The sequence below is a fragment of the Oryx dammah genome, unplaced genomic scaffold (genome assembly GCF_014754425.2).
Source record: "Oryx dammah isolate SB20612 unplaced genomic scaffold, SCBI_Odam_1.1 HiC_scaffold_1, whole genome shotgun sequence".
NCBI lineage: Eukaryota > Metazoa > Chordata > Mammalia > Artiodactyla > Bovidae > Oryx > Oryx dammah.
In genome coordinates, this window is record NW_024070185.1 from 75,103,343 (window position 1) to 75,127,844 (window position 24,502).

Consider the following 24,502-nt stretch of genomic DNA (forward strand, 5'->3'; position numbering starts at 1 on the left):
TCACTTTCCTTCGCTTTTGTCTCCATTCCTGCCCTTTCTGTCCCCCAGCTCCCCACCCCACCCCAGACTCGCCAACCACTGTTAACAACCACTTCATCTCTATGCTTCTCCACTTTTGCCATCCTCACACATGATTACACACGTAAGTAATTTTTAAATTTATTCTCACAAAATGAGATCATACTATGTATGTTTCTCTTATCTCATTCAACTATCTTGCCCATCCATCTAGGACATTAGGTACAGATCTAACTCACTGTCTATAACAATTGCATAATAGTTCATATGATACACTAGAATTTATTTATCTATTCTTTTTAAATTATTCACGTTGTTCCAACATTATAATACATGCATTCTATAATGTATACTATATATATTATTGATATATACAATAATGAGATATCATTAAATGCAAGTGTTTTTATTCCATATATCATTAACTATTTCATAAATTATTAAATATATATATTTTAATATAGACTCCCAATATTTGAATTTGGGGGAATAAAATCAGCTGACTGAAGGCAAATAGAGAAAAGGAGGCTCACAGAAGGTAGACCCAAATGAGAGCTGTCATTTTCTCTTCTACCTGGTCAGCGTATTTCCTTGCCATGCCCTAGGCTGGCTTCAATAGGTATCTGAGCTAATTGGATACAAACTGGGATTTGCATTCCTCCTAAGGGACCATGCAGTGAGGCTCAGAGGTGGTCCCCAGGCAGCCATCTTTGAATTCCATGACTGTAGGCAAGCCTTTCAGCCATCCTTGTTCCAAGACCTGAGGCTTCAGAATGATCTAATGCTTCTCCCACATGGAGAGCTCTTCCATCATTTGAAGACACAGCTCAAGGTGCTTCTGAGCCTTTTCTAAAATAAACATCCTTAGGGACTTGCCTGGTGGTCCCGGGGTTAAGAATCTGCCTTCCATTGCAAGGGATGTGAGTTCTATCCCTGGTCAGGGAACCAAGATTCCCAGATGCTGCGGGGCAACTAAGCGTGCACACCACAACTAGAGAGCCCATAAACCACAACTAATGTGCCCATGTGCCACAGACAGAGAAGCTGGCACGCTGCAATCAAAAGCTCACAATGCCAAAAAATTAATACAAATAAAATAAAATACATATCCCCAGTTCTTATAACTGCTCCTCATATGGGAGTTTTGAGTGCCCTCACCCTGGATATATTCCTGCCTCCTCTGTGCTTCCTCAAGCTTGGAGCCCCAGTAGTTGCCAGGGCTGCTCAGGTGAGGGGACCATCACAGGCTTTACTTTGAACATAACTGTTGCTCCCTATCAACAGCCTCCTCTCAGTGCTGATTCACTCTGAGTTTACAGTAGACCAACAGCTGTAATTCTTTTCATAGATATTGCTGCTAAGTCAGACAGAAAAAGTCACTAAGCTCCTGCCATCTCCCCCTCCATTTTCTGGGATGTGATCATGGAAGAAATTAATACAAGGTTCCGGTGGTAGGCTCACCACTAGATCCCTTATCAGAGAAGGGATGCCAAGCAGGTAGCAGAAGAATCAGGAGGTGGCATTTTTCTTGTTTTTTAATAATTTTATTTAGTTAGTTTTTGACCGGGTTGGGTCTTCATTGCTGTACAGGCTTTTCTCTAGTTATGGAGAGCAGGGGCTATTCTCTAGTTGTGGTGCTAGCTTCTCGTTGCAGAGGCTTCTCTTGTTGTGGAGCGCAGGCTCTAGGGTGCTTAGGCTTTAGTAGTTGCCACTCTTGGGCTTTAGAGCACAGGCTCAATAGTTGTGGTGCACAGGCCTAGTTGCTTTATAGCATACGGGATCTTCCCAGATCAGGGATAGAACCTGTGTCTCCTGCATTGGCAGGCGGATTCTTTACCATTAAACTACAGGGAAACCTAGAGGCAGCACTTTTCAAGTCTGAAATTTTCTACCCGTTTTCTTCTACTATCACATATACCCCTACTGTGGTCTCATATTGATCCAGCATCATTGGCCCTGTGTTGCCAAGAAAAGAAAAAAATTTTCCTATAGGTTAAAACAAGTGCATGATCTTGACGTAATGAACCACAGGTAGCAGGCTTCTCCTTAAAGCACACACTGAAGGCTGTGGATGAAAGATTATATTATAGAGCAAGAAGTAAAGCTAAGGAATGCTCCTTCACAGGGCTGGAAGAAGCTGAAAAGATAAATAATTTCCCCCTAAAATGTTGATGACAAGATTTATGAGGGTTTGGACATATATGTCTTATTCAGCTTTCCAACCTCAGAGTTGCTTATTGATAAAGGATTAGTTCTCTCCCTGTCTAGATGACTGAAATAATGATGGTGCCCAACCTCTGAGGCAGATGTTAAGGTGAACAGCTATGTGCTGCTATCACATTCATCCCATTAGAACACTGGTCTAGAAGGTCCACAGTCTGAGTCACTACAGCAATTTCTAGGATTTCTATTTGAAAAATCTCAGGTCCTACAAATCAATCTCTGCCCTTCAACAGCTGGAACAGATTCAGGGACTCTGGAGTTGGTTACAATAGCTACTTCTAGTGGGAGGATTAATTAAAATCAACAAAAATTTTGAGTACCTCCTAGGTATCAGGCACAGGTTTAGATATAAACAAAAAATTCTGTCTTCATGGAGAACACATTCTAGTGGGATAAACAGATATAAAATGAAAATAAATAAATGAAATATGTAGGACATTTGAAGCTCATAACTGCTATGGAGAAGAATAAAGAATTTAAGGGGAGAGGGAAGACCATCCCCATCCCTGTTACCTTTTCTCATCTCCACACAAGCAAATCCCCCAACCTAAGTGCAATTCTCTTTATTACCTTCTAGAAAACTAAACAAGGGGAGAAATACAATTATGTAAAATTTTAGATCATTAAACCCAAATATGTTGGCAGTGGTTTAGGGTCAAAAGCTCAGCTTTGGAGCACTGGCAGACACCCCACCAGCTGCATAAATGCTGGAAAAGGAGCTTTTCCAGGCTCCAGCTGACAGCTGGCATGTGCTCCCTGGGACTAGTCTAAGGTCAAAATCCTCTTGTGGAGATGAGCCCACTCCCTTCGTCTTGCAGCTCAGTCTCTCTGCCACTCCAGCTTCCATGCCTTATTCTTAAGTTACAGAGAAAGAGGAATAGGGTAAAAGCTGGCACTTATCTGCCCAAACATTTGGTTCAGAAGTGGAATTGGAAATGTCTGATGAAGGAGCTATCTATAGAGCAAGAAATACCCAACACAGAGGTAACATGTAGGCAGTAACGCCTACGCTCTGCTCGGGGCCCTTCCCCGACAGTGTCATCATGAAAAGCCACTATGTGGCTTTACTACATGGGGCACCCCACAGGGGACAACACCCTCGTTCACTTCTACTGTGGTACTAAGGCTCTGGCATCAGTGATAGAAGCACACAGGATGACGGGAAACCCAAGCCCACCAGGAGTGCTCGAACCTCAAAGGAGACTTCAGACACTGATCTTAAGCAAGACACTTAACGTTTCTGTGTCCTGCTTTGGAAGAGGGAACAGCACCGGGGGGCATGTCAACGTCCCCAGAGGTGTTTGGACAGGTCCAACGGGTTCTTGGTACACACACATGGCAGCACCCCAACAAAGTCCTCATTTAGGTAAGCCTTCCTAACAGAAGAGCAGAGGGAAAAGGAAGGCTGGATATGGGAGGGAAGAGAAAAAGACTGAACTGCACTTAAGTCAACAGCTGAAAAGCATTTACTCAGCCATGTAAGTGCTAAAAATGAGAACATCACGGAGGAGCAGAGTAGGGGAAAATGTTAAATCCACTTTAAAATGCTGGGAGCAGATAATCGCCCCAAGAACAGCAGGGATCCTCTGGCACAACCCTTTGTTACCTGTCAGGGTAGGCCAAGTGCCACTGCAGGGAAGCTCAGGGGCCCCTTTTATGCATTAGCAGATCCCAGGGTATTGTCATTTGGGTGGTTTGTTAACAGTGAGAACATGGGGAGAGGAACAATCGTTTATAAAGCAGAGACAGACTTCATCTGCACTTTGAGATCTTGCTCAGAAATGAGGATAGGGATAAGAAACGATTAGGTGAGCAGCCTCCCCGGTGAAAATGAAAATAAAAAAAAAAAAAGACTTTCTATTTTTAATCAGCATGCAAACATGTTAAGTCGCTTCAGTCATGTTCGACTCTGTGTGACCCTATGGAGTGTAGCCTGCCAGACTCCTCTGTCCATGGGATTCTCCAGGCAAGAATACTGGAGTGGGATGCCCTTCCCATCTCCAGGGATTTTTAACCAGTAACCATCCTCAAATCTTGTAAAAATAAATAGGTGAAACTTTTTTTTGGCTGGTGAAACATACCTCAGCAATTTTTCTTAAAATACAGTGGTCTTCCTCCAATCATTATAAAGAACAATAGAAAAACATAACTTTGGGAATGTACATATAAACTCATGATCCTTCTCATGCACATTTTGGCTGACAGCTATGAACCACCCCACCACACACCTCCCCCACCCCAACTCTGTTCAACAGCAGTTAAAGCATAGTACCCATGGCTCCAAAAGGCATTTGTTAGGACAGTACTTAAACCTAAGAATGTGTCTTTCATGCTTCCCTCTGGGACTCTTGAAAACAGAAGTGTGATCATTTTTCAGACTTTCAAACTCTGGAAAAACCACTGCAGAGGGTTTGGTGTTGCAGAAAGGACCCCTAGCATTCCAAGTAAGAGGCTTACTTTCCAAAGGACATCAGGCAGGCATCAGGGGTCCTTGGTCTGTTCAGCACAACTGACACCTTTTTATTCCTAACCAAAAGTCCCTCCCAGGTCCTTTCAGGGGCTTTAGCTTGAGAGCTGAGGGCCACACCTCACGTCTCCATTGGGCAGCAGTGCAAAGGGACACTGATGAGCCACATTTGGTGATGAAACATCTCGGGAGCACACGCTCTTTCTGAGTATGTGGAAAAAGGTGCTGCGTGCTGAAAGGGCAAAGCATTACTCATAACAAACTGTAACTCAAATGAACCAGCCACAGAGAACTACTCTCTTAACAACTGCTCTCTTCTAGTTGGAAATGATTATTACCATTAAGTGACAACTGTTACTATCATCATCAACAGCACAGGTAATCCCTCCATCCCTCTTTGACTGAAATGACATGCAGCAGCCTCCAAGATGTTACTGGTACTGCACCTCCTCTACTTCCAAAGCAGAGATTAAAAACAACATTTCTTTAACTCATCTTCCTCCTGTTATAGCTCTCTCTTATGTTTTAAGCACACACACACACACACACTCACACCCACACGGGGAGAATGAAGTCACCCTCTAAGCACTCTTTTCGGGGACATTGGAGTGCTGAGCAGCTGCCTCACAAATACTTATTCTTGGAATTCTCTGACTGCCTGTGCTGCACAGGAGAAGCTCCATCAGGGACTTTGATATTCAACATGCCTAATCTCAAGTTCACCATTTGAACAAATTGGTATAAACTTAAAACTCTCAACTTTCATTTCCTCATCTGCAAAATGGGGATAAGAATGCGACCAACCACCTAAAAGTAAGGATCTGTGAAATTTCTCTATAAAGGATAAGAGAGTAATTATTTTTCACTTTGCTGGCATCAAGGCGGCTATCTCAACTACTTCCATCAGAAGTTGCAGGGTAGAAGCAACCACAGACATGATGTAAACAAATGGCATGATATGTTCTAATAAAACACTGAAATCTGAATTTAATACACTCCTCATGTCACAAAATATTCTTTCCTTCTGACCATTTAAAAATATGAAACCTACTCCCAGCCTATGGCCATGCAAAACCAGGTGGCGGGTTGGGTCTGGCCCAGGGGTCCTGTTAACAGAGACCATGATGAGGATGACATGATTCATGAGCTAGAGTGCCCAGCAGACTGCCTGAGACCTTCACACTCAACCCAGAGGAGTTACTATCACCCTAGAGGTGGAAGAAGAAACCCATGTGGATGTCGTTGAGTCTTTTAACTTGACCTAAGTCACATATCTTGGTTCAAAGGGAGACAGGGGGACTGTCATTTCTTAGGAAGGAGTGGGGATGGAATACTCATGAAATAGGTGCCCAGATGAAGAGATATTTGGCAGTTCTGCTTCTAAAGAGGAACTTTGCTGCCTGGGACTAGGGTGCAGGACCTGAGAATTTCAGCCAAAAAAGGTTAGTAAAAGTACATGAAACCGAAGGCAGGAGATCCAGGTGCCTGCTTGCTGCAGATGTTGTGTAACTCACTGGCCCCTCAGGAGTAATGTTGGTTGGTATAAATCAACTAGTAATAATAATAATTATTATTATAACAGCAAAAGCAAAATTACTTATGTAACTTGGTACTGAGGTGTTTTTTTCTTACCACAAAAATGCATCTAAAAATGAGGCATTATAAAGTATTTCCAGCCAAAGGGAAAAAGAAATGAATAGAGCTTTCCTAACCCAGTTGACCCAGATTTGAATCACCTCTAGGATTCATATACCAAGCATGGACTCTCTTGGCCCATCACAGTTATCATTTCAACTTTTGTGCTGCCAACACATGGAGTTTTGAATCACATCACCCATTATGAAACAACATGGGCACTCTGGAAGGAGAAAGGAAGCCCTGAAAGTATCTCCCTGGTGACATAAAGGCTTCCGCTGGAGGATGCTCCTTTTCCTCCACTTTCTCTACCATTCCTGCCACATTCCCTCTCTTCCATAAGAAGTGCTGGGTCCTCCCCAAAGCATAACATTGTATTCAATCAAAGTGACATCCATGTCACCACCAACCACCCTATTAAAAATTAGAAACCCATGGCTTACCAAATGTGCAAATCAATTAGAATTGTACATTATGAATTTTAGGTATTTTGTCATTACTTTTGTTATCATTATTTCTATCCATGTTGTGAAATAAAGAAAGAACACAATGTGGAAATTATTTATAGGCCCAAACTGCCTATAAATGGACTTTTTCAGAGAAGGATCAAAAAAAAAAAAAAGAAATTTTAGATGAAATAGTCAAACCTGGGAGAAAGAAAGACAGTTGGCCAAACCTACTAAGCTATGATGAGAATAAAAAACACCTGCCCCTAAAGCTGGAAAGAAGCACTGGAGAGAAGAAAACTGAAGAGGGCGAAACCAGCCAAAACTAAACCATAGCAGCTGGGGACTTAGTGTTACGCATTTGACTGATGCAAGGGGTTTTGTTCAGAAGTGTGAGTTTTACTTTGTGTTCAAAGTATATGGCAGTTTAAATTCTTCTGCCTGCTCTCTAAAAGGAGCAGTTTGGTTCTAGACAACAAGCATTTATTAAGAACTTACTATTTGCAGAGGCTCGTAGTAAGCCATGGACCAAGTAAAGAAATCTTCCAAACTAAATACTAAGGATTAGATGAGTATATCTATATGCCTGAGGACAACAGGCCAGGTTGCCCCAAAAAGTCTAGAGATGGGGCTACAGTCCAAGGTGTGTTTGAAGAAGTAAACTGTTTGAAGTTTTACTGTCAGAATGTATGATCAAGTTCAACAAAGAATAACACATACACAAAGGAGAAGAAATGAGCCACAAAACAAAATCATGAAGGCTACCCAAACAGTAAATAGGAATGATAAAGGGTGTGGGAGATCTAAATTGGGGTGCTTGGTGCAGTGAGCTGGGTAGTGTAACCCCCAAATTTCATAGCAACCTGAAACCCTGAATGTGACTTCATTTGGAAACAGGGTCTTTGAAGATGTAATTAATTAAGATGAGGTCATTCTGGTTTAGCCTGTGTGCATGCGTGCTAAGTCACTTCAGTTGGGTCTAGCTCTGTGCAATGCTATGGACTGTAGCCCACCGGGCTCCTCTGTCCATGGGATTTTCCAGGTAAGAATACTGGAGCGGGTTGCCATGCCCTTCTCCAGGGGATCTTCTCAGCCCAGGGACTGAACCCAAGTCTCATGTCTTACCACTAGTGCCACCTGGGAAGCCCCATACTGGGTTAGGGTGAGCCCTAAATCTAATGACTGATATCCTTTATAAAAGATGGAAGGGGAAATTAAGATACAGACACAGAGAAACATAAGGAGAAGGCAATGTGAAAATGGAGGCAGACACTGGAGTGAGGCAGCCTCGAGCCGAGGAAGGAATGCCAAGGCTGGCCAGTGATCTTCAAGAGTGAGAGGAGCCGTCAGAGGGAGCATGGCCCTGTTGACACCTTGACTTCAGACTTCTAGCCTTCAGAACTGTGGCAGAATCAATTTCTATTGTTTTAAACCAGCCATTGTATGGTACTTTGTTTCCACAGCCTTAGGAACTAGTAGCAAAGGGAATAATTGGAAGAATAGAATTATCATCCAAATGAGTCCCATGACTGGGTATGGACCTGTGGCTGTTCTCCTGTTCCTGACACCAGAGCAAAATCTATGCTTCTGGTGTATGCGTGCATGCAGAGTTTCTCAGTAGTGTCCAACTCTTTGCAATCCCATGGACTATAGCCCCCCAGGCTCCTCTGCCCATGGAATTTCCAAGGCAAGAATACTGGAGTGGGTTGCCATGCCTTCCTCCAGGGGATCTTCCCAATCCAGGAATCGAACTCACATCTCCTGCCCTGGCAGGTGGGTCTTTACCCCTGAGCCACCAGGAAATGCTCCTGGTACTCTCTGTCTGTACTACAGCAGAGTACATGCTCCCTATTAACAAAATTATATTAGCCCCCAGGACTATTGGAAAACCAAGGAATGATACACAAGCATAAAGTGTCATAAATATTACCAGAAACACAAATTATAAACCATCTCAGGCTTCCATGAAAAACAATCATAACTTTGGGGAGGAAGCACCAAAGATATCAGCCAGCAACTTGACTCAACAGTGTTCTTATGGCTGAACCCAAATCCATGTGTTATACAGAGAATGGGGTTCTCTGCACCCTGATTTGCATGCAGAAGCCATTTCCAAGAACCCTTATCCCTTCACAGTGCTTGGTGGCAGCACAGTACTTGATATATAGAGCAAGAATAAGATTTTAACTCTTCTCCTGGTCTAACTAGGCACCAGCCAGGATTAAGCAAAGAGTCTGTTTAGAAGACTAAGTGGGCTTTCTTTCATCCAGGTCTCTATTTCTGCAGTACATGCTTAATGCATAATGCACTTTGATTCCTTTCTTCCTATCTTTACTCCTTTCTTGACTTTTGCATAAAGCTCCCTCTCCTTTTATGTTCTCTCTTTATTATCAAGTGATATATGAATATATTCTCACTGAAAAGATCAGAGTAAAATGTAACTATATGTAGTAAGACATGAGGGCCTCACCTCTGTCTACTTCATTCTCTTTCCCAGAGGTAACTGCAGTCAGTATACATCTATTTAGTCTGTCTTCTGTGCATTTTCATAGTCATATAGATAATATGTATTTATTTCCATATAATCTTTATATTTTCATTTATGATCATTCTATACTTGGTATTTTACTTGCTTTTTAAACTCTACTATATATCTAATAAATATTTTGGTGTCAATAAAATATGTCTGTTTTTTTTCTTTAAATGACTACATGCACTCAACATAATTTATTTAGCCTGGCCAAAACTTAGAAGCTTTTTATTGCTTCCAGTTCCCAGTGTGATAAGCAATACTCCAATGGACACAATGGACATCCTTGCATAATATATATACATGCTGGAATAAATTTTGCTTTCAACAGACTCATGGAAATGACCTTGTACCAAAGACATAGGGATTTTTAATCTTGAAAGATACAGCCAAATTTCCCTCCCAGATGGCTTTACCAGTTTATATACTCCCACCAGAAGTGTTACCCTCATCCTCATTGACTGGCTATTATCAATATTTACAATTTTCCTGGTAAAATAAGGGCTTCCCTGGTGACTCAGTGGTAAGGAATCTGGCTTCCACTGTAGGAGACATAAGAGATGCAGGTTCAATCCCCAGGTCAGGAAGATCCCCTGGAGGAGGGCATGGCAACCCAGTATTCTTGCCTGGAGAATCCCATGGACAGAGGAGTCCAGTGGGCTATAGTCCATAGGGTGGCAGAGTCAGATACAACTGCAGTGACTGAATAGCAGTATAAAAATATTTTGTTTTAATTTGTATTTTCCTTGTTACTAACGATGTTGAACATCTGTTTATAAGTTTATCGCCCACTTATTTTTATTCCTTTTATGTGTTTTTTTTTTCACATTTTTCTACTGAGTTTTTCTTTGGGCTTATAGCATCGACTTTTTATAGTCTGCATATTACTACTTTTTATATACTTGACAAATGTTCTTCCCATTATTTTGCTTGTATTTTAATTCATTTATAATTCATTTTATAGTCATTCATCCAACAAATATTTACTAGGAATCGACTCTGTAGAGAAAACAAACCAAATATTCTAGTACAAACACTTAAATTTTGTATAAATTTGTTAGCATTTTGCTTTGTTACTTCTGGGTTTGATGTTTTCCTTAGGAAATCCTATTTGATTCCATAATTACAAAAAATACTTCTGATATGATACACCACATGAACAAAATAAAGAATAAAAATCATATTACCATCTGAATGGATGTATAAAACTCAAATCTATTTATGATCTTTAAAAAAACTCTCAACAAAGTATGTATAAAGGGAACATACTTCAACACAATAAAGGCCATTTATGACAAGCTACAGATAATAAAAGATGCTTGCTCTTTGGAAGAAAAGCTATGAAAAACCTAGGCCGTATATTAAAAAGCAGAGACATCACTTGCTGACAAAGGTCTATATAGTCAAAGCTATAGTTTTTCCAGTAGTTGTGTATGGATGATCGAGTTGGACCATAAAGAAGACTGAGCACCAAAGAATTGATGCTAACAAAATGCGGTGCTGGAGAAGACTCTTGAGAGTCCCTTGGACAGCGAGGAGATCAAACCAGTTAATCCTAAAGGAAATCAACCCTGAATATTCATTGAAAGGACTGATGCTAAAGCTCCAATACTTTGGCCACCTGATGTGAAGAGCTGACACATTGGAAAACACTCTGAAGCTGGAAAAGACTGAGGGCAGGAGGATAGGAGGGTGACAGGATGAGATGGCTGGATGGCTTCACTGACTCAGTGGACATGAGTTTGAGCAAACTCTGGGAGATAGTGAGGGACAAGGAAGCCTGGTGTGCTACAGCAGTCCATGGGTTTGCAAAGAATTGGACACAACTTAGCAACTGAACAACAACAACAACAGCTAGTATATTCAACAGTGAAATGCTGAAAGCTCTTCCTTCTAGATCAGGAATGAGACAGGGATAATCCCTCTTATAACTTTCATTTGACATAGTATTAGAAGTCCTACAACACTAATTAGGCAAGCAAAATAATAAAAGGCATCCAAGTTGGAAAGGAAGACTCTGATGCTGGGAGGGACTGGGGGCAGGAGGAGAAGGGGACGACAGAGGATGAGATGGCTGGATGGCATCACCGACTCAATGGACATGAGTTTGAGTGAACTCCGGGAGATGGTGATGGACAGGGAGGCCTGGCGTGCTGCACTTCATGGGGTCGCAGAGTCGGACACGACTGAGAGACTGAACTGAAGTTGGAAAGGAAGAAGTACAACTGTCATTACTTTCAGGTGACATGATGTTATATAGAGAAAACCCTGAAGACTCCATCAAAAAACTATTAGAACTAATGAGTGAATTCATTTATGTTGCAGGATACAAAATCAATACAGAAAAATCTGTTGCGATTCTATAAATTAATAACAAACTACTGGAAATGGATATTAAGAAAACAATCCCATTTATAGTTGTATCAAAAGAATAAAACACCTAGGAATAAATTTAACCAAACAAGTGAAAGACTTGTATACTGAAAACTACATGACAGTAAGGAAAAAAGTTGAAGGTGACACAAATAAATAGAAAGATATTCTGTGCTCATGGATTAGAAAAATTAATATTGTTAAAATATCCATACTGCTCGAAACAACCTAGAGATCCAATGCGATTCCTAACAAACTTCCAATGACATTTTTTTTTTCCAATGACATTTTTTTAACAGAAAATATTTAATCTTAAAATTTATATAGGGCCACAAAAGACCCCAAATAACCCCCCCAAAAAATCTTGAGACAGGAGAACAAAGTTGAAGGCATTATGCTCCCTGATTTTAAACTCTATTGCAAAGCTATAATAATTAAAACCATATGGTATTTGCATGAAAACAGACACATGGATCAATGGAACAGAAGAGAGAGCCATAAAATAAACCCACCCATATACAGTCAATTAATTTATGACAAAGGACCAGAAAATACACAATGGGAAAAGAACAGTCTCTTCAATAGTGTTAGTTTTATCATAATCTTTGATGCTTAGCAATTGAAATATCACAATTTTTTCAATTATCCTTCTCTATTTTAATAGATTAATAGCAAATCACTTGCTTATTGTATAACCCTCTGTTGTTATTTAGTCGCTAAGTCATGTCTGACATCCTCTAATAAGGCCAAAAAATAAAGTATTACCAAAAAATAAAACACTCCTAAATTTTCACCTAAACTTCCTATAAATTATTAAATATATTTAGCTTTTGAATTCATTTGTTATTAATCCCATGCATGATGTGAAGGATGGCTTTAGTTTTTCCCCAAGTGAACACGCAACCCTAAAATTATACCTTGAATCTTTATATTTCTGATATGAAATATAACCTTTCTTACAACCTATATTTCCAAACATAATGGGACTGTTTTTCTCTGTTCTACTGATTCTTTTCCTATTCCTAATTCTATCTTAATTACTTTATGAGTCTATCATGAGGCCTCTTGTAATTACTATAGCTCATAGTCCTTGATTTGCTATCTAATAGAACAAGCACTCCATCATCGTTCATTGTTCTTTTTTGCATATTTATTGGCTACTTTTGAGCATTTTATTTTGCAAATGAGCCTTAGAATCAATTTGTTAAATGCCATAGAGAACCTGATTGAAACTGTGATGTGGAAAATTATTGAATGTACATATTAATATGTGACAAATTGATTTTATTAATATTAACCTGAAACATGAGAAGTCTGCATTTATTGAGCTTTCTTAGCTACAGTAACTCCACAGTAAAATTTCATAGTTTTATTTATATAGACCTTACACATTATAAGAAATTTATGTTTTTACTTGTTATTGCTATTATAAATAATAGCACTTCTTTTTTATTATATTTGAGAAACTGTTACTGCTTGTATATAAAAAAGCTATTGTATTAGAACATTAATTTTATATCAAAGGTTAAAAGCTATATTAGTTGTTGGAAAGGGGTAGGGAAGAAAGGCAGGTGGAGAACCTGGAGAGATCCAGAGAGGACGTAACCAAGGTTAAGATGTTTTATGGAGCTCTGAGGAGGAATTCAGATCCCTCAGCACCCTAGGCTTGGCTAACAGAGTGAAGGGTAGGGGCAAGACAAAGAAATCCCAGAGTTCAGGGAAAGTGATCCTTTGGAACTTTGGAGCACACCAAGGAAATGGCAGCATGACGTGTTTAAGCAGAGAGTGAGCCTTAGATAGCGTGCCAAGTTTCAACCCTGAGGCTGAAGCATGGCATGGAAGAGGCTAAGCAATTTCAGCTTGTCCCAGTGGTGAATACAGATGTGCTGAGATGCAACCAGTGAAAGAGACGTGCAGCGGGGACCACAGGAGGGCAGAGTCTATAGCCTATAGCCGTGAAGGTCAAGACCATGGCAGGAGCCAGAGGTCTCAGCAGCACATGGCAGCGCACACTCCAGCGGCACCACTGCATCCAGAGAGGATGCAATGGGAGTGGTGCCAGCAACCAGAGGCCAAATCATGTAAGACACAGGAGTCCTGCAGGACTCAGAGGATTCTGGGCTTGAGAGATGTCACCCTTGCAGCCACGATGGATGCTAAGTTTGCTTCTCGTGCCACATGATACTGTTTGTGGAGAAGGACAACATAGGGTATGCATTTTCATATTTAAATTATGAATTCACTAAGTAATTTGCTGAAAGAGATCAAATACTAAACTGGCAGATCCTGAGTTACCCTGAAGTAACAAGGTGAAACTTTTCAGAGGAGATAGGGGTACACAGCAAGTGGAATTCAATCATGGGGAAATAAGGTTCCATTTCCATACTTCTGCCTGGAAAAGGGAAAGGCTACTCACTCTGGCCTGGAGAATTCCATGGACTGTATTAGCCCATAGGTTTGCAAAGAGCTGGACAAGACTGAGCAACTTTCACTTCACTTCCATAGTTCTGCGTCATAATAACTTTTTAAAACCTTTACATGCTTGTATAATTTGTGTGATTATATAGATCTTATAGGACATACAATTTTTGTCCTCTTGATGTATGTCTCTACATATATACACATTGGGCTACATTCCAGAGTCATGGGGACAAGGCTAAAAGCTAGTAGGTTTGAAGTGAGAAGAGTCAGTGTGTATTGCATAGCAACATTCCTGCATGGAAAGCAAGGACTCTGAAAACCAAACATTCAAAATATGCACTTTGCTTACAGGCAGTCTGAGTAGTTAAGAAAGAAAAAAATAATCACCAGCTCACTCCACATTTGTACCTATGGATACAATGATAGAAAAGGGAAATGAGAAAGATATTCCCTCAATGCTTCCCAAGTAAATTATAAAGCCTATCTAAATTCTCACCTAATATACAAGGAATGATTAAAAGTTGACTTTAAAATTTCAGTTTTGGGCAGTATGGACTAATTACACCCCATCCTGTTTCTTGTATTGACTGCAGCTATAATACCTGGACAGAATACAGTGCAGCAGCTGTTTGAGGTCTCTGGAAAGTAAACAATATCAGGAAGATTGGAAACAAAGACAAGAATTAAAAGGATCAGCGAACCAGTGTCGACATCATCACATATTCTCTTCTGTGTCCCCTGTTCAGAGATACCTGGACATCAGTACAAACTTAGAAGCTCCTAGTTAAGGCCTGAAGAGCAAGAAAAGGGGTCCCAGCAGCAAAACAAATAACAGCAAGTGGGCAGAAGATTTTCCTTCAGGAAGGTTTTAAATCTAGTCTCTTTACTTGTAAAACTACTCACATTTTGAATTTCATATTTCATTTGGTAATTTGTGGGTTTTGAGGAACTGTCAAACTTACATACCTAGAGTTGTTCTGTGGGGTCTGTAGTGACATCTCCTCTTTTGTTCCTGATATTGGTAGTTTGTGTCTTTTTTTCTTCATGAGTCTTGCTAGAGGTTCATCAATTTTTCTTGATTTTTTCAAAGACCAACTATTCTTTTAATTTTCTGTATCATATATTGGTAAATACAGGAACTTGGATGAATTTGAGTTACTAATGCTGAGTTAAAGTAGCCAGTTTCAAAAGACTACAAACTGTATGACTCAATTTTTGTGACATTCTCAAAAGATACAAACTATATTGACAGAGAATAGATCAGTGGTTGTTAGTTGTTTGGGGAGTGGAGAGTAACTACAAAAAAAGACCACAAAAGTAAGGTTTTTGGGGAGATGTGTTCTGTATCCTGACTGTGATGATGGTTGCACAAATCTGTGTGTTAAAAATTCACAGCACTATAGAACAAAACAAAGCCAGTTTTACCGTGTATTCATTTAAAAAGCCAAATTTAAAGTCACTCCTAAGTTCAGAGGAGAAATAAGACTAGTTTAAGAAGTTTCTCAATTTTAAAGTTTATAATTAATGACTGTCCAGTTTTTTAAATCAAATATTTCACTTTCCTAATAGATTTGAGGTCACCGTAAAAGTTAAGTTTGATGATACTTATTTTTAACAAGATTTGGGGGAAATAAGAACTCTCATGTAATGTTAAGCTCATGTACTATAAGTTCTTTGGATGGGTATTTACTTCTAAGGAAAGATTAAATGTATATTCTTTTTGATCCAACAATTCTATTTTTAGGAAATTCTAGTACAGATGGACAATATGCAAGAATATACATATAAGCATGTTTACTACAGCATAATTTATAATAGGAAAAGACTATAAACAATGTTGATATTCATTAGTAAGTAAATCACATAGATGTATACAATTAAATATCAGAAAACCATTTTAAAATTTTTGTTTATTTATTTTTTACCTGCTCCACACAGCATGCAGGATCTTAATTCCCTGACCAGGGATAGAACCCAGCTTCCCTGCATTGGAAGCTCAGAGTCCTAACCACTGGACCACTAAGGAATTCCTGAAAACCATTTTTTAAATGAAGTTAATCATCAATCACTCATTTTGATTTAAAAACTCTAAAATTATTAAGACAATGACAAGGTGAAGAGTCATATATAGAGACTGATCTCATTTTTGTTTACAAAAGGTCTTATATAAATTGGGGGAACTTATATGTAAAGAAAAATTCCCAGAAGGATATATAAATATGGTTAGTAATAGCTATCTCTTTGAAGTAAACATGGAGATATAAGGGAGAAGAGAAAGGAAATAGTTTAAACTTTTCTGAACTGCTAGAAAAACCACAAGCATGATACTATCAAAAATTATTTTTAAAAATACTAGTAAGATATAATAATGATTTTGTAGAAAGTTTATTCATCAGGAGAGCTGGTCTCCTGACCTCTCTGGTAATCCACATAGTCTGAGGGATCTTAATGAGGTCAGGGCAAAGGACTGGAAAGCTGGTTATCACTGATGAGTGGGATGGGAATGGAGTAAATTCTTCATTGAAGGAATTATTCTCTTACTGCCTCCTCGAAGGCAGTCAGAATATAAACTGTATATCCACAGCCAAAGTAAGATCAAATCAGTCAATCCTAAAAGAAATCAAGCCTGAATGGACTTGATGCTTTGAAGGGACTGATGCTGAAGCTGAACCTCCAATACTTTGGCCACCTGATGCGAAGAACTGACTCACTGGAATAGACCCTGGTGCTGGGAAAGACTGAAGGCAAAAGGAAAAGAGGGAGGCAGAGGATGAGATAGTTATATAGCATCACTGACTCAATGAACATGAATTTGAGCACACTCCAGGAATAGTGAAGGACAGGGAAGCCTGGTGTGCTGCAGTCCATGAGGTTGCAAAAGTTGAACACAACGAATGAACAACAACCGAAGAGGAAGCTGCCTGGGGTTCTGCAACCAGATCCGTTGATAAATTCATGGATGAGTTCCATGGATTGGTTGGACCCGGTTTTTCTGGGTTAACAGTCGATATGCCTTAGTTTAAATTTTTTCCTAATTTACATTATAGTGACTGTTTCTAGGACATATTTATAAGAAAACAATAAATTCTTGATACTAAAAGACATCATCAACAACCACAAAACTAGCCTTGTGATCTCGAGAAAAATTACATAATTTTTTGTTTGCTAATGTTCTTAACAATACAACAGAGGACCAGGTAACAGGTAAGACCCTTACCCTTTGGGTAAGAACCTTGCTAGTCCCTAGAATCAGTGAGTCACCATGTCTGGTTAGAAACTGAATTTTACACAATTATTTTTCCAAATTCAGATTCTATTTGTTGTTAGATTAAAACCAGCCAGGAGTCATATGTCAATCCTGAAACTATTTTTACAAAACATAATATATTCTGAGTTGGTTGTTCAGATTTACTAATTGTAGATACAAAGCTCTTAAGCAGAAAAATCTTCACCAATTTAAAATTTTCTCTTCTATTAAGTACTGAAATACATCTTACTTTATAGATGTTATATTTTAAAACTGTGTGTGGCTTAAGGAAACTATTTCATGATGTTTAAGAACCAAAGTCAAAGAACCATTTACTAAAAATAACTTTACTGGAAATTTGCCTAAATATTTTAAAATACATAAAAACAATATTAAAACATTAAGGGATAAAGTATTTAAGGGATAAAAGCCAAGGATCAGCTAGTTTTTTCTCAGATAAATGAGTTTATTCTCATTAGCCTACATGTCATTCTATACAGAGCTCCCTGGTACCTGTGTCCTGCTACTTAATCTTGGATGCTTGTCCCAACTCTGTTCCAGCCTCACCTCAAGGGGCTGACTTCTCTGAACTTTCCATGCATTGCTGCCCCTTGCCTGCACCTCACACATCTTTCTTGTCCTCTCCCTGCAGCATCATTTGCCCACAGCAGTTTTGGGTGCTAGCCTGAACAACCCGGCTGGCTGTGAGTCCTGCACTGGTCAGAGTCTATTCTTGAGAGACAGGAAAAGAAAGGGAAGGGACAGACAGACAGAGGTCTGAGTGAGGACAGAAAAAGGAGAGAGCAGGAGGGTAAAAGGAAAGAGTTAAGGAATTGATATGTTGGTTACTAGTTTGCCATCATAATTCAGTTTCTTCCTTCTCTTACTTAAAAACCTTGCCTCAAATAATTTCTCCATATTTAAAAAAAGAAAAGACTCCCTTGAATGATGACTAGTGACCTAATCCGTGCTAACCTGATCTCTGATGAGAAACTGACTTATCACCCACATTTTAGAGCCCTGGGAAAGTTGACATGAAGGGATAAATGGACTCCAGGGCAGGCAATGAATTTCTGAGGTGCATTTCAGAAGTTCTCCTCTAAACCATAAGTAAAAGCAGGTTGACTACAGCCTAGCACAGGTGACCAGGACAAAACATCATGCCACCCAGGACCAGCAGTCAACACCCTATTCACAATGCCCCCAAGTGGATGGCCAGATATTCTATGCACTACAGAGATGTTTCCCAAGCCAGCTTTTCCAAGAGCTCATTGGGGGAGGAGGGGAGGCAGGTCACAACACCAGAGCTTGAAAACATTACTCAGGAAAGTATATTGGGGAGCTTGAGGGGTGGACAAGAATACTTCAATCTTCATTAACGTGATCAGCAAGATTTTAATTTCAAAATACACCTGCCCCTCTTACCACCCCCCACAACACTGACTTTCCACCCTGAACCATTTACTAGCAAACCCCACAATCAAAGGGGAACTAGGCATCTGTGCCCCTGTTCGACCATGAAACATGAGGGTAAGATGGTGGGGATGGGGAGAGACACAGGCCTCTAGGAATAGTCACTATGGGGAGCACCAAGGCCAGCAAATAAGCGAGGAGAAGTTACACAGCGCTCATAGGGAGGGAGAAGCTTCCCCACCCCCAGATCTTTAACTCCATCCATTTCTTTCCTGACAGGAGAAACTTTGTAAAGAAACAGAATCTATCATTGGACATTTCATACCAAAAGCGAACCCACAGATTGACACTTACCTTTCATTTGCTTGGAGATGGACTTGTTAGGTTCAAGCCAGTGCTGGGGAGAAAAAAAAAGCAGAGATTGTGGGTCAAATGGCTGGACCATGTGATGCATACTTAATAAAAGGAACTTAATAAAGATATTCTTTTTCCAAAGTACAGCTTCGGTTCCCCATAAATATTCCTTGGGGCTCCACCCTCTGAAGATCAACATGAGCATTTGGGCAGTAATAATATCACAGGCAAGTGTATAAATTACAGAGACTTAATACTTTCTGAGTAGTGTTTGAGTCATACAGTTGCTAGGAGAGAAGGACAAGAGAGAAAATATGCACTTGAATGGGATGTTCCAGGGGCTCGAGTGGGCTCCTAGGTGATTCTTTGAGCTCCATCGCTCTGCGCAAGCCACAGATGGTTAAAGACTTGGACATCTGTGACCTCTGAGAGTCACAGTCCAGCACCATCCTTTCAAGTTAACAGTGGGGCAAGCCACCATTAGCCCTGTCACACACAGAGGCAGTTCTTCCGTCACAGGAGGGAGGAACAAATTATTTTAAACATCTTATTTCAGAGGCCTAAGGTCGTCAAGAAGAAAAATCAGCTGCAACACAAAACAAAGAAGCCCCAAATCCTGAATAGCTCAGAATCATGTAACCAATAAATATTTGAAGCAGACACAATGCTGGACCCAGCAACCAGCTCTCTCCACACCATGAGTGAAGGTCACTTTGACATGCCAACCCCAGGGCAGCCTCTGATGTTACAAAACATGATGCCCTTGAAGCTGCTTAAGGAATATCAGGAAGCATCACTTTATACACCAGAAGTTTAGCTAGATAGATGGTAAGGGGTGCCACTGAGTATCCATCAAGATGTTGGGGAGTCCTCACTTATGGGGCACCCTCTCTCTGCTAGATACTGGAGACAAAAGAAGAGGAGGAAACTTACCGTCAGTCAAGCACTTACACCTCAGTTTATCTCATTTGCAGGATCCAGTAAGCCTCAGGATTTTGTATTATCCCTATTGTTTGATGTAAATACATAGCCATGAAGTTGAATTAGGAGCTAGTATTGTTGAGGGCTCACTAAGTGCCAGAGTTTCTATGAGCCATCACTACTACCCCATTTACAGACAAGAAATCTGGAGCCTGGGATGTTAAAGAACTTGCCAAAGAAATGGCAAAGTGAAGAAATGGTGACGCCAGCTTTCAGTGCAATTCTAGTGCAGAGGCCCTTAACCTTGGGCTTGTGGCTTCCCCACTGGCCAGTTCACTCTAAAATGTATGATTCTCCTCGCTGAACACCCCCTACCTTCCTAGGAACTAGAGAATTGAGTGTCCAGTCAGCAGATTCCAGTCTAGGGTCTCAGATCTTTGCAATCTTTAAAGAAAAATGGGGTCTCCTGGCTATTTAAATCTAATTCTTCTAAATGAAGAGTCTGCCAGAAGACCATGCATTTATCTCTGACCTGTTGCACAATCAAACTAATATAGCAAATTTCTTTGTTTCTGGCCAGAATTCCACCAATTTATGTTGGAAACCCTGGTTAACTCCTTTTTCCCTTTTTTTTTTTTTTGTGGTTAAATATACATAACATCTGGTCCCATCACTTCATGGCAAATAGATGGGGAAACAATGGAAACAGTGAGAGACTTTATTTTCTTGGGCTCCAAAATCACTGCAGATGGTGACTACAGCTATGAAATTAAAAGACGCTTGCTCCTTGAAAGAAAAGCTATGACCAGCCTAGACAGCATATTAAAAAGCAGAGACACTGCTTTGCCAACAAAGGTCCATCTAGTCAAAGCTATGGTTTTTCCAGTAGTCATGTATGGATGTGAGAGCCGGACTATAAAGAAAGTTGAGCACCAAAGAATTGATGCTTTTGAACTGTGGTGTTGCAGAAGACTCTTTAGAGTCTCCTGTACTGCAAGGAGATCCAACCAGTCCATCCTAAAGGAAATCAGTCCTGAATATCCATTGGAAGGCCTGATGCTGAAGCTGAAACTCCAATACTTTGGCCACCTGATGTGAAGAACCGACTCACTGGAAAAGACCCTGATGCTGGGAAAGACTGAAGGCAGGAGGAGAAGGGAATGACAGAGGATGAGATGGTTGGATGGCATCACTGACTTGATGGACATGAGTTTGAGTAAACTCTGGGAGTTGGTGATGGGCAGGGAAGCCTGGCGTGCTGCAGTCCATGGGGTCAAAAGAGTCGGACATGACTGAGTGACTGAACTGAACTGGGCCTAACATGGGCCTTCCCAGATGGTACTAGTGGTAAAGAATATGCCTTCCAGTATGGGAGACATAAGAGATGTGGGTTCAATCCCCGGATCAGGAAGATCCCCCTGGAGGAGGGTGTGGTAACCCACTCCAGTATTCTTCCTGGAGAATCCCAACAAAGGAGCCTGGTGGGCTACAGTCCATAGGGTCACAAAGAGTCAGTCATGACTGAATCAAGTCAGCATGCACGCACACATACATAACATAAAATTCACCAACTAAACCATTTTTAAGTGTACAGTTTGGCGTATTAAACACATTTATAATGGTGCACTACCATCACCACCATCCATCTCTAGAACTCTTTTCATCTTGTAAAATTTAAACTCTATACCTATTAAACATTAACTTTCATTTCCCCCTTTCTCCCAGACCTTGGAAACCACCACTGTACTTTTGGTTATCTCCTTTTAATCAGAAATTATGCTTGGACTTTACACAGTTAAAATTGAACAATGAGAAAGGTATTGATTACACCACTTACTAGCTACAAAATGTTTACTTTCTGTCTCTATTTTACAACTATAAAATGAGAACAGTAATTGTACCTACCTTGTAAGGTTGTTGTGAAGATTTTAAAAATTAATAAATGTAAGTTGCTTAAACAGTGCTTGTCATGTGAAAAATATTCAGTGAATGCTTGTTTGCTGATATCGTCATTGTTATTTAATAAGTACAGTTTAATTGGGAGACCACATTTTTCAATATATGGGACACAGGAAAAGAATAATAAAAGGGGCCTTTGGTGATTTAATTACTTTTCTAGAAATAAATACATAACATAATTTAGAACTAAGGCACGAAAACAAATAATAGCAGCCTGAGATCAATACCTACTGCTATTGTTTCACAGAGGAGGATAGCCAGTTATTTTGTCAACAGAGTCTGAAATGTAAATAAGTTATCCAAATGCTCCTTGCCTGGCATTCTTTAAACTCCACAGCCCTTCTCTGCCTAATTTCAACCTATCTTCCCACCTTCTCGCTGCCCCCAGGCATGACAGGCAAATTTCATTTTGTGTGCTCACAAAAGTTGATGGTAATCTCCCAGGGTTGTAAGGAGAACTCAAGATTGGGTGAAGGTTTGGGGAGAATGAAGGTCATGATGGATTGGTTATGTCTGCCATTCATGATGGATTGGCTATGTCTCCCATGGAAGGGGAAGGAACATTTAAGGCATGCCTGCGAGGTATTTACCATCTGTGCTCTACATAAATTATTTACTATAAATGATCTGGCCTTCTCATTGTCCTACATAATATGTCCAGCAGTTGCTGATCAGCTCTTATCTTCCTCTTCCTCTCAGCCTACTCATATCCTGCCCTTGTTTCTCAATTACCTTTGTCTAAAATTTAACTACTACGTACATTTCCAAAACAACTATTCTTCCCCAATGGGATAGTCATAGGATATAGAGTTATAAGAAAAATAAGCTGGAAGTAATCATGCTTTAAAGAATTTTAGGGAATCATTTCTTCAAAGAGGGTCACACTCAATTTATTGGTATGCACTGAATTTCAAAGGCTTCCATGATGACTCACGGTAAAGAATCTGCCTGGGTTCCATCCCTAGATCTGGAGACCTGGGTTTGATCCCTGGATCGGGAAGATCCCCTGGAGAAGAGAATGGCTCCCCACTCTAGTATTCTTGCCTGGAGAAGTCCATGGATAGAGGATCCTGCCGGTCTACAGTCCATGGGATCACAGAGTCAGATACAACTGAGTGACTAACGCTTTCACTAAAATTTAAAAACCTGACTGGCCTATGGCCTAGCAATTCCTTTACCCTAATTTGGCCATGTGAATGAAGAGGAATGAAACAAGGATTTTCACTGCAATATTATATAAAATTACTAAATATTAGAAATAACATTAATGGCCATAATCAGGAAAATGGGTAAATAAAATCTGGGAGATTCTGTGGCAGTCTTTTCTAGGAAGTAGATCTTTATGTACAACATGGTTGAATCCCCAAGGCAAAGTGTTGGATGAAAAAAGTGAGCTGCAAAATTTATAACCATGACCACAGTTAGTTCCCAAATTGTGCACAGGGAAGCACAGCCACAGTAGACATCTGCTGGACTCCGTGCAAACCCTGAGCTCAAGGAGGTCCACAGTCCCAATATTAGCACACACTAAATTCCTTTTAATGTCATAGTTTTTCCAAATTTGGGTTTCCCATGGTTGCTGTGATTTAAAAAAAAAAGAAGAAGAAGAAGTCCTGTGCAAATTAGGAATTTGGTGTGGAACAGGCAACGAGTGTGGCAGTGTCTGATCTGATCCCAGGGTTTGAGAGCCATGAAGTGTCCAACAGGCACATACGGTTAGTAGGTAATTATGGTTAAGAATGAACTGGATACTATTTTCACGTGTATGTTTTGAATGGCTACTAAGGCTATAATGGCTATGTTAGGACATAAATACTTATTAAGTTGTTTGGATCTAATTCTCACTAGATGGAACTGTTAAATATTCTTTTGACCTAGAGCACCATGAAATAATTACTAAGATACTGAAAGAGCCATAAACCAAGACAATTTGAGACCCTCTGAACTATGGTTGGAGAAGGCAATGGCACCCCACTCCAGTATTCTTTCCTGGAAAATCCCATGGACAGAGGAGCCTGGTGGGCTGCCGTCTATGGGGTCACACAGAGTCGGACACGACTGAAGCGACTTAGCAGCAGCAGCAGCTGAACTATGGTACCATACGATTAAATGTGTTTTCTTTTTTAAATAAAAAGTACAAAACAGTACCATATATTTTTCAAAGAAGACTTAACAAGCATCTAAATGTATTTTTAAACATCTGAAGTGATACTAAACTGACCCAGTGAGGTGGGTTACAGGGAGAAAACAGGAATTTAGGGTTGCTAGTCAAAGAAAACCATGAAACCACAACTTCCATTTTATCTGTGATGCTTTAACTTAAATTTTCACATGCATTTGTACAGTACATGACTGTTTAAAAATCAGTTGAAAAGAAATAGCTAAACTCTATCCAGCAAATGGCTCACAGTAAAGAATTCGCCTGCAATGCAGGAGACTTGCTGGAGATATGGGTTCGATTCCTGGGTTGGGAAGATCCCCTGGAGAAGGAAATG

At 40.1% G+C, this 24,502-nt stretch overlaps 1 protein-coding gene across 2 annotated transcripts in view; it reads right to left on the minus strand.

Moving 5' to 3' along the window:
• The window catches only part of FRMD3 (FERM domain containing 3), a 345,545-nt gene that overhangs the window by 130,499 nt on the left and 190,544 nt on the right, over window positions 1-24,502 (minus strand). For both annotated transcript variants that reach the window (XM_040244433.1, XM_040244429.1), the window contains exon 3: window positions 19,128-19,170. In XM_040244433.1, the coding sequence (XP_040100367.1) occupies window positions 19,128-19,170 (43 nt within the window). The remainder of the gene's footprint in view (window positions 1-19,127; window positions 19,171-24,502) is intronic.